At 44.5% G+C, this 11,735-nt stretch overlaps 1 protein-coding gene across 1 annotated transcript in view; it reads right to left on the bottom strand.

Moving 5' to 3' along the window:
* Nucleotides 1-11,478, bottom strand: part of LOC143292118 (uncharacterized) — a 22,716-nt gene extending 11,238 nt beyond the window's left edge. The window contains exons 1-3 of the mRNA XM_076602307.1: nucleotides 11,165-11,478; nucleotides 2,245-2,406; nucleotides 897-1,139 (exon numbers count right to left, since the gene is read on the bottom strand). Coding sequence (XP_076458422.1) covers nucleotides 897-1,139; nucleotides 2,245-2,406; nucleotides 11,165-11,216 — 457 coding nt within the window. The 5' untranslated portion in view covers nucleotides 11,217-11,478. The remainder of the gene's footprint in view (nucleotides 1-896; nucleotides 1,140-2,244; nucleotides 2,407-11,164) is intronic.
* Nucleotides 11,479-11,735: the final 257 nt, after the last annotated feature.

Here is an 11,735-nt window from a genome sequence, read left to right as displayed (position 1 = left end):
CAATCATCATCATCATCATCATTATCATCGTCATCCTCATCATCATGATCATGGTCGTCGTCGTCGTCTTTACCATCGTTATCGTCGTTTTCGTTTACGTAGTCTCATTATCATCACCATCGTCCCCACACCCCCATCACCACCACCATCGTCATATTCCTCATCAATACCATCATTATCGTAACCATCAGCATTGTCGTTTTCATCATCATCATCATCATCATCACTGTCGTCATTATCTTCCATGAAATCATCAATGTTTATGATGATCATCATCGTCGTCATAATCATCATACAGCATAACAACCTCGTCTTGTTCGTCGTCAATTGTGTCAGTTTGCCGTCATGGTCATCATCATCACCATCATCATCCCGAAGACTGAGTTTTTCATTCCCGTTGTCATTGAAGAAGAAGAAGAAGAAGAAGACGAAGAAGAAGAAGAAGAAGAAGAAGAAGAAGAAGAAGAAGAAGACGAAGACGAAGAAGAAGAAGAAGAAATCCAAGACCTGATGTCTTTTTTCCGTAGAAAAGGGAACTTGAGAAACTGACGTGCTGGGATCTCTCTCTCCCTCTCTCTCTCTCTCTCTCTCTCTCTCTCTCTATATATATATATATATATATATATTCATGTTGTATTATGCCTAATCCTTGACTAGAAGAGTCGGTTACAAGCAATGTCATTTCTCATGTGCCTCCTGATTGCAAAACACAGGAAAACTTTCGTTTAAATGGCTAGTAGTAATAAATTAATAAATTATTTACTGAGGACAATCATGTGTCGAGAGAATCAGAACCTTCATGAGCTAAAGGAAAATACAAACAAAAACCACACACATACACACACACGCGCGCGCGCGCGCGCACGCACACGCCCACACACACACACAGAACTCACCTGCACCAGAGCGAACGATCTGACGCCGGAGTTCCATCGCCGGCGGAAGCGTGGGGCCCTGCAAGGGGGCGAGGCCCAGACCCAACAAATGTCTCTGGTTGCGGCCTTGGGGCACCCCCAGGGGCAGAAGCTCCTCCTCCTCCACCTCGCTCTTCCCCTCCTCGCTTCTCGGGACACGCCGGGGGGGCTGACGAGGAGGGGGGTCCCTGAAGACCGCTTTGATGCTCCTGACGTCAGCATGTTCTGGCGATAGATAGATAGATAGATAGATTGATAGATAGGTAGATAGAATTATTGATTGACAGACAGACAGACAGATAGATAGATAGATAGATTGATTGATTGATTGATTGATAGATTGAGAGACAGAGAGAGAGACAGACAGATAGATTGATTGATTGATAGACTGACAGACAGAGAGATAGATAGACAGATAGATATACATGGTTATAGATAGATTGATAGATAGACAGAGAGATGATAGACAGACAGACAGACAGACAAACAGATAGATAGATAGATAGATAGATATATATATAGATAGAATAAACAAATGAATGAACAAATAAATGAATAAACAAAAAACAACATAAACAAATAGTCAACTAAATCATAAATTCACTAGTAAATAAACACTTTATCCCTCTGTCTGCCTGTCTACACTTCTCCTCCACCCCCCACCCCACCCACCCCCTGTCTCTCTCTCATAGACAAACACACACGCACACACACACAGAGAACAACAGGCAATACCACACCACATCAGCCTAAACAAGAACAAGAACAAGAAGAAGAACAATCTGTTTTCAGCATACGTCAAATTAAAGTTTCCATTGGATCTTGTTACGTGGCAATATCCAATGGCCTGGCCTGAATCAATCTACCAAGGAACATTGCAGTGTGGACAGGAAAAAACTTTTTCCAGAGAACCAAGCTTTGACACACAACCAGCAGACCTGGAGGAATCTGGTGATCAGTTCTTCTGTGCGGTGCCCCAGTGACTCTTCACAGAGTTAAGGAAGAACAATACAAACCAACACAATACAGTATGATACATTGCAATGCAATGCAATACAATGCAGTACTATGCAATGCCTTAAACCATTTCACTGCCAGGCACGTATCTGATACGTGCAGAGCAACATCACTGACGTCATCAGAAGAAGGGAAATAACTTTGGAAGGCTGAAAATTCACACATTTTATCTTGAGTTGTATATCTCCAGACCATTTTCTCAGTTTTAGGCTAATTGTTTTAGATAATGTTTTATGACTTGAAACACCACTTTTTGCTGTTTTTCTGCTGGCACTGAAGGGGTTTTCAAAGGTTCGTGCCACCAGTCACTTACTGTTAGCTGACGGGGCCTTGGGCGCCGGTTTGGGTCTGAGTTTGGACCTGGTTTTGCTGGCTTCGTAGGGGATGAGGTCTTCCCGAAAGAGGATGTCCTCCTGTGTGCCCGAGTCGTCAAAGGGCTTCACATCGTTGATCACCTCCCACTTGTATCCTGCCACTGGAAATCAACGGCATGGTTTTTGTTAAAAAAAAAAGAAAAGAAAAAAAGAAGAAAAAGTTGAATGTGTGTGCGTGTGTGTGTGTGTGTGTGTGTGTGTGTGTGTGTGTGTGTGTGTGTGTGCGTGTGCGTGTGTGCGTGTGTGTGTGTGAATGAAACCTGAATGAATGACAAAGGAAACGAATGATAAGCGCCCAAAGTCAGCTTTCAGTCGGCTCTACCCAGGTAGGTAACCTGATGTGCAAATGACTCCATGTTTGTAAAAATGCTTAGAGCTTGGTCTCTGACCGAGGTCAGGCGCTATAAAAAAAATATTCATATAACCATCATCATCATCAACAAGAGTGATTGCCTAGAAGTAACGCGTCCGCCTAGGAAGCGAGAGAATCTGAGCACACCGGTTCGAATCACGGCTCAGCCGCCGGTATTTTCTCCCCCTCCATTAGACCTTTGAGTGGTGGTCTGGACGCTAGTCAATCGGATGAGACGATAAACCGAGGTCCCGTGTGCAGCATGCACTTAGCGCACTTAAAAGAACCCACGGCAACTAAATGGTTGTTCCTGGCAAAATTCTGTAGAAAAAACCCACTTCGATAGGAAAAAGAAATAAAACTGCCCGCAGGAAAAAAAAAACCAAAAATGGGTGGCGCTGTATTATAGCGACGCGCTCTCCCTGGGGAGAGAGCAGGCCGAATTTCACACAGAGAAATCTGTTGCGATAAAAGGAAATACAAATACAAGTAAAGTTTCAGTTTCTCAAGGAGGCGTCACTGGGTTCGGACAAATGCATATACGCTTTTACCACATCTGCTATTCAGAAGCCTGACTAGCAGCATAACCCAACGCGCTTCGTCAGGCATTGAGTGCATGCATATATGTGTGTTTACATGTCAAAGTGGATTTCTTCTGGAAAAAACATACCTGAGTACAAGACTTATGTTGCCACGGGTTCTTTTTCATTGCGCAAAGTGCATGCTGCACACGGGGCTTCGGTTTATAGTCTCATCTAAATGACTAGATGCTCCGTTTGATTTTCATGTCAAATTTGGGACAAAGGACGACACCGGGATTCGAACCCACACCCTCACGGACAATGTATTGGCAGATAAGTGTCATCACCATTCTGACACCTTCCTCCTGAAACTGAAACTGAAAGTGAAGATTTAACTCTTTGCCTACGAACGACACAAGAGGTGACGATGGCCACATTTCACCGCTGCTGAAACCACTACAATGTTACATGCGGAAGGTCTCATAATGAAGAAATGGATCAAGACAATGTCAACCGCATTTCTGACGACGAAAACTGAAGACCAGTGATACCGAAATTCTGACGACGAAATCTGCAGCCTGAAGACCAAAGTCCGCATTTCTGACGACGAAAGCTATTGGCTGAAAACTAGTAATACTGCATTTCCGACGACTAGAGCTATAGCCTGAAGACAAATAATACCGCATTTCTGACGACGAAAGCTATTGGCTGAAAATCAATAACACAGCATTTCTGACGACGAAAGCTATTGGCTGAAAACCAATAATGCCACATTTCTGACGACGAAAGCTATTGGCTGAAAACCAATAATGCCACATTTCTGACGACGAAAGCTATTGGCTGAAAATCAATAACACAGCATTTCTGACGACGAAAGCTATTGGCTGAAGACCAATAATGCCACATTTCTGACGACGAAAGCTGTACATTGAAGACAAAAATCCGCTTTTCTGACGACGAAAGCTAAAGCCTGAAGGCCAATAATACCGCAATTCTGACTACGATAGCTATAGCCTGAAGACTATTAATACCGTTTTTCTGAAGATGAAAGCTATACGCTGAAGACCAGTGATACCGCTTTTCTGAAGACGAAAGCTATTGGCTGAAGACAATAATACCCGCTTTCTGAAGACGAAAGCTATTGGCTGAAGACTATTAATACCGCTTTTCTCACGACGAAAGCTATTGGTTGAAAACGAACAATACCGCTTTTCTCACGACAAATTAAAGCTGTAGGCTGAAGACCAAAAATACCTCAATTCTGACAACAAAAGCGATATGCTAGGTTATTCATACACCCACTGGACATCATATAGGTGTCTGTGATAGGAGTGGGTGGGACAAAGGGAGAAAACTTGTCATCCCGAATGTGTGTGTGTGTGTGTGTGTGTGTGTGTGTGTGTGTGTGTGTGTGTGTGTGTGTGTGTGTGCGTGATTTCATTTAATTTACATATAGAATATCATGTCAACAATAGAATTTCAGCAAACTCTGGACTGTGTATCTTCTGTTTTAAAGCTGGGGAAACCGCACCTGGCAAGAATGTAATTATAGAGGCTTTCCTCTCAATGATAATAATATCGGCTTGCTTGGCATCCCGCCAAAGTGCGTGTGTTCCTATTGCAGGAGTCGGGAATTACAACTTTTCAACTGTTATGAGTCTTTGTCGTTGCCGATCTCTCTGTCTCTCTGTCTCTGTCTCTCTGTCTGTCTCTCTCTCTCTTTCTGCGCGCGCAGAGTGTGGTGTCAGGTATAAAAATAGATAAATAGGCCTGCACACACACACACACACACACACACACACACACACATATATATATATATATAGTTATATATATATATATAGTTATATATATATACACACACACAGACAGACAGACGGACAGACAGACAGAGACAAAGCCAGAGATGCAGAAGCAACTGATTGGAGCTCTGTTGAGCAAGCAAAACCATATATGGTCTCGCCATTCCTTTTCTTAAACATCTATTCCAGGGTCAGATATTATCAGTTTAGGGAGAGAGAGTGCAAAATAGGTAGAGAGAGAGAGAGTGAAAGAGAGAGAAAAAAAAGACAAACAGACAGAGAGAGACGGGCAGAGAAGAGAAACGGGGAGAGAGAGAGAACACACACACACACACACACACACACACACACACACACACACACACACACACACACACACACACACACACACACACACACACACACAGCGAACGAGCGAGCGAAGAAAGCGAGTGAGCTAGCAAACTAGAGAGACGGAGACAGAGACAGAGAGAACAGAGACAGAGAGACAGACGGACATGAGTGAGGCCAAACAATAAGACATAGGCACAGACAGAAAGGACATAGGAAGCTTTGTCAGTACCCTTGGGGAGCGTATCGTTGTGCCGCCGACCCGCTATGCCGCCGACCCGTTTACGGATTGTCTTTTGTCACAAAAAAGTTTGTTTGGGACAAACATTGGTTGTTATGATCTTTTATTTCTTTTTGCGTGTGATTGGGTATGTGTCTGTGTGTGTGTATGTGTGTGTGTGTGTGTGTGTGTGTGTGTGTGTGAGAGAGAGAGAGAGAGAGAGAGAGAGAGAGAGAGAGAGAGATTGTTTGACAATGGGTCTGCGGTAATATGATTTTATTCCCTTTCGGTACCAGGGCATTTTACATTTGCAGTACATTGGAAGATTGTTTCCGCCATTTCCTTGTTTTGGGCTATAGATACTAGTGGAGAAATGATCTGTACAAGAAACTTTCCTTTAAAATTCGTTTCTAGCACACTTTTTTTCTTTTTGCTTGTTATTGGTTTTGTTTCTCATTAAAAATGTAGAAAATTGAAAGTATTACATTTGTCCTGAATACATATTTTTTATCATTTAGTTTGCATTTGCACGAGCCCACCTCTAAATGGCGAGTTTTAGTGTCATTCAGTGTTTACATCATAATATACGTCATTTGTGAAAACTGCTACTGTCATATATCACTTTTCACGCGCATGTGATGAAAAGCGAAAGGGAATAAAGCGGGATAGCGGCATAGCGGGTCGGCGGCATAACGGGACGGCGGCATAACGGGTACCCCCCGGTTAATCAATATTGCTGCATGTCAGTGTTTGTTCACAGCCTTCCACCTGTCGCCTAATGCGGGGTGGGAGGTACAGGCCTGATTTCACCCAGGGTTTCCTCCCCAACTTGTGAAGTGATAGTGGAGTGATGGCCTAGAGGTAACGCGTCCGCCTAGGAAGCGAGAGAATCTGAGCGCGCTGGTTCGAATCACGGCTCAGCCGCCGATATTTTCTCCCCCTCCACTAGACCTTGAGTGATGGTTTGGATGCTAGTCATTCGGATGAGACAATAAACCGAGGTCCCGTGTGCAGCTTGCACTTAGCGGACGTAAAAGATCCCACGGCAACAAAAGGGTTGTTCCTGGCAAGAATTCTGCAGAAAAATCCACTTCGATAGGAAAAATAAATCAAACCGCGCGCAGAAAAAAAAAAAAAAAAAAAAAAAAATGGCGCTGTAGTCTAGCGACACGCTCTCCCTGGGAAGATCAGCCTGAATTTCACACAGAGAAATCTGTTGTGATAAAAAGAAATACAAATACAACAAATACAAATACTGTCAGACTAAAGGACTTGTCTACAGATTTTACCAAGGACAACACAGACTGACATAACTTTACAGCTGGACCAACAGCAAAAACTGAGAAGTGTATTATCAATGGTTTCCATTTGCAATAGGAAATCATTCACAGCTTAGTCTTTTGTGAAGGACTATGACTCTCACTAGGAGGCAAAATTGCACTGGCTCTTAGTGCTGCAACCTTGGGAGCTAGCTGACCTTTGGGAACCGTTCATCCCCGACGCCGACTGTCCTAAAACCCTCTTGGCCGAGAGAGTGGGGATGTAACTTGGGGTAAGACACCCTCCACTATAATCAAAACTCTAACCCAGATAGTCGGGACAGCAGTTGCCTCCTCTGCTGTTCTGATGGCCATAGTCGGACACGACTGATTATCATACATACACACAGGGACAACAACCCTTTTGTTGCAGTAGATTCGCGAATGTGCGCAAAGGTAAACAAAAAAACACACACACCCCTCCCCAAAACCCACTGTTCCGTATGATAAAGAGATTCGAACCTATAGACACTCGCTGGTCAGGGAGCATCACCACTAGGCCACCACTCCACTCCTAGCGGCTCCACACATATCGGACCATGTCACACCCTTTAAGCATAGTCGCGCGACATGTAAAAATAAAAACAAAAACAAAAAAGTTTCTATATATCCTACAGGTGGGACCAGAATAAAACAGTTCAGGGTTAATCGTCTCATAGCGTTTTACGACCATTGGTAGCAGTGAACTCATACCCACTGTGTCCAAGGGCTTGTCAAGGGCCCAATCCTCTCTTCCCGCCGTTTTAACCTTCCGTAGCCGAAGTCACGTACCCGTTCACACCCGGGTGGAGTGAGAACAAAAAAAAATCGGAGTCCAGTGCCTTTCCCAAGAAAACGACACAATACCTCAACGGAGAATCGAACCCTGATCACTGGTGAACACAGGGTCAGGAGTCCAACGCCTCGCCATACTTCGTGACAGAGACTTCCAAACAGTCAGGCTCATTAAGTCAAAGGCGGCAATCAGTACTGAATGTATAAGGATCTCACGAAATACAGAGACTTTCTGAACAGGCTGTCAATCAGAGAAGTAGGTAGGCGTATTACTCAGTGGAAGGTAATGTGTCGCGGGAGTGTGGGGTATGGGGGTGGGGTGTGGGGGTGGGGGGTGAAGTTGAGTGTTCTAACAATTGCCGGCAACATTCACCAAATAGGAATGTTACATTCATTTCAATGCGGGGGTTGCGGAAGCCCAGAGAAGTTCGATTTCCTGTCTGTCTGTCTGTCTGTCTGTCTGTCTCCCTCCCTTCCTCTCTCTCTCTCCCCAGCCCCCACCCCCCCCCGCTCCCCCCCCCCCCCCACCTCCTTATTTCATTATTTTTTTTTAGTTTTCCTTACTTATTGCTGTTGTTAATCATTCTAAAGGTTTGGTGAATATATGTTTGTTTGCAACACGTGTAACCATGTATATGTCTAGGTCGATGACCTCACATTGAAAATCCTGAGCTCTGAGTTGTGAGTTGCTCTCCTTCCCCCCCACCTCTCTCTCCCTCTCACTCTGTCTCTTCCCCTTAAGTTCATGTCTTTGACACATACGCATGCGCCATCGGAATTTCACCCTCGCATACACACACACACACACACACACACACACACACACACACACACACCATTTCTTTTCCCAACTTTTGTTTTAACTTTCTTTTGTTCAGAGAGACAGAGAGAGAGAGGAAGAGAGACACACACATACACAGACACACAGAAACACAAACGCAGAGAGAGAGAGAGAGACAGACAGACAGACAGACAGACAGAGACACGGAGAAAGAAAGAGAGAGATCACATACAAACATTCTACACTCCCTCTCACATAATTCATTCCTCTGTTCAAGCCAAATGGCATGGCGCACAATGGAAGCTTCTTCTCCTTCTTCTTTCCCTCCTTCTTCTTCTTTTGTGGACGTGGGCTGCAACTCCCACGTTCACCAGAATGTAGGAATGGGCTGTCACGTGTATGACCGTTTGTACCCCGCCACGTCGACAGCCATACCCCAGGGGTGTGCATGCTGGGTATGTTTGTGTTTCCCTAACCCACCGAAAGCTGACAAGGATTACAGGATTTTTTTTTAAAGTGCGTATTTGATCATCTGCATGCGTATACACACGAAGGGGGTTTCAGGCACCAACAGGTCTGCATATATGTTGACATAGAAGATCGAGAAAGATATCCACCCTTTAATCCATCAGGCGCGCGTCGAAGCCGGGAATCGAACCCGTGAACTTTGGTCAGGGGAGGGGGGGGGGAGAATTCAGAGCTTTTAACCAATCGGCCGCCGCTGCCCCCGTCACAAGGGAGGATTGTAAATAATGATATCATCGGTCAGTCTGGGTCAGCCCTTTGAAATGGTATCCGGTCAGTTTGCTTTGTACAGCATTGGACAGCTGTTATCGGGTCAGTGTGGTTGAGCTAGAATTTGTAATAAAAACCGTCCTATCTTGCCCTGTCACTCTCTGTGTCTCTGTCTAATTCTCGGTGTCTCTGTGTCTCTTTCTGTTCCTATACATCTCTCTCTCTCTCTCTCTCTGTCTGTCTCTGTGTCTGTCGGTTTGAATCCCACCACACCCTCCTCCCTCCCCATCCTTAGCTCTCCCTCTTTCTCTCCCTCTAGCCCCCATCCTCTCTCTCCCTCCCCCCCCCATCCCTCCTGTGTGTGTGTGTGTGCGTGGAAGTGTGCGTGAGTGTATGCGTGCGTAAATGCGTGAGTGCGTGCGTGCTTGTGTGTGTGCGCGTGTGCTTGTGTGTTATTTTTGTTACTAGTAAGGCGAAAAAAACTGCCAGTTAATAACATATTTTGACAGAAATACAACATCATTGAAGAGAAAAGAAGAGAAGAAAGGGAGAAGACAAAGAAGGGTATACCTTAAAAGAAGAAGAAAAACTGTAACAGAGAAAGACTGAAAGACAGAGGAAAGAGAGCAAGAGAGAGGGAGAGAGAGAGACGGAGACAGACAGACAGACAGAGAAAGAGAGAGAGAGAGGGGGGGGAGTGCATGGGGAGGAAGAGAGGTTTCTAAACAATATACAACAGGCTTATTTCAGAGATTGACATAAGCTTACAGTTGGACCAACAGCAAAGTGAGATTTGTACTATCAGCGATTTCTTCGCCGCAATGGGAAGTCATTCACAGCTTAGTCTTTTGTGGAGGACTATGACTTCCCAAACAAGAAGGCAAGACTGCGCTTGCTCTTAGTGCTGCACCCTTGGGGGCTAGTCGGCTTTTGGAGATCACCCTATCGCTGACTGTCCTAACGCCCTCTTGGCCGAGAGAGTGGGGATGCAACTTGAGCAAGACACTTTCGACTATATTCACATTCTGGCTTAGATAGTATTTGTATTTCTTTTTATCACAACAAATTTCTCTGTGTGAAATTCGGGCTGCTCTCCCCAGGGAGAGCGCGTCGCTATACTACAGCGCCACCCATTTTTTGTATTTTTTCCTGCATGCAGTTTTATTTGTTTTTCCTATAGAAGTGGATTTTTCTATAGAATTTTGCCAGAAACAACCCTTTTGTTGCCGTGGGTTCTTTTACATACGCCAAGTGCATGCTGCACACGGGACCTCGGTTTATAGTCCCATCCAAATGACTACCGTCCAGACCATCTCTCAAGGTCTAGTGGAGGGGGAGAAAATATCGGCGGCTGAGCCTTGATTCGAACCAGCGCGTTCAGATTCTCTCGCTTCCTATGCGGACTCATTACCTCTAGGCCATCACTCCACATGTCGGGACAGCAGTCGTCTTCTCTGCTGTTCTTATTGTCATAGTCATAGTCGGACAAAATGAACTAATATATGTATATGTTAACCAACATTCATCTCTCTCTCTCTCTCTCTCTCTCTCTCTCTCTCTGGCTTTCACTACAGAATTCTCTACCCGGTCGCACTCTAGCCAACACATGCAACAGAACCAATGAACATAATTATATGTACACCAAAAATACAACTGCATAAATGAAGCAAAAAAACACACACTCACGCAAAAGCACAACTACATAGACAGAAAAAAAACAAAAAAACAAAACAAACAAAAACAATAAGAAAAAGAGAACAAGCATGAAATAAAAGCAACAAAAAAAAAGAAAAGAAAAAAAAGAAAAGAAGAATCTAGAAACAACATTAAAAAAAAGCAAATAAAAAAAGGTTAATCATACAAACTAACGACAAAATAAATGCTAAAATGATAGTTCTCATTCATTCATTCATTCATCATCATCATCATCATCTTTATCCACTCAGAACAACGTTTGAAAAAAAAAAAAAAAAAACAAAACAAAAAAAAAACAAGCTCCCACGAACAGCAATTTGCAGCACTCACATGCAAAGTGTAGCGAAATGCACACCAGAGCACACGCGATGTTCAGATGCATGGAAACTGCCCCGCAACAACTCCAGTCACAACCAGAGCTCGACGAAAAAAAAAAACCCCACCCCGAAAACAAACCAAAAAACCAACAATACAGTACAGTCCAGACTCGCACTATCAGTAGTAATAGTAGTAGTAGTAGTAGCCTATATCCCCGAAGTAGCAGCAACAGCTGTGGATGTCGACAGCAGCTATAACCACTAGTCCTGAAAGCAGTAGCTGTGTCCAGAGGATAACGCTGACGCTCACACTTGCACCCTCTTGGACACATTGGCACCCGAAACTGGTTGGTTGGCACTAAAGACTGCGGCCATGTTGGCTTACACCCGCTCTTTTATACGTTCCCAAATTAAGTTCATTCAAGTTTTAGGAGCGCGTTTTTACATGACAAAAGCCACCAACCACCCCCCACCCCACCCCACCACACCCCACCCCTTGTGACGTCACGTGGGGCGATGGGAACGGCGGGGAGGAAGGGGTGGAGGTGGTAGGGGTGGTGGTGGTGGTGGTGGTGGTTGTTAAC

The sequence above is a fragment of the Babylonia areolata genome, chromosome 18, assembly GCF_041734735.1.
Source record: "Babylonia areolata isolate BAREFJ2019XMU chromosome 18, ASM4173473v1, whole genome shotgun sequence".
NCBI lineage: Eukaryota > Metazoa > Mollusca > Gastropoda > Neogastropoda > Buccinidae > Babylonia > Babylonia areolata.
Note: the sequence above shows the minus strand (reverse complement) of the source record. Positions and strands in the feature narration are given on the sequence as shown.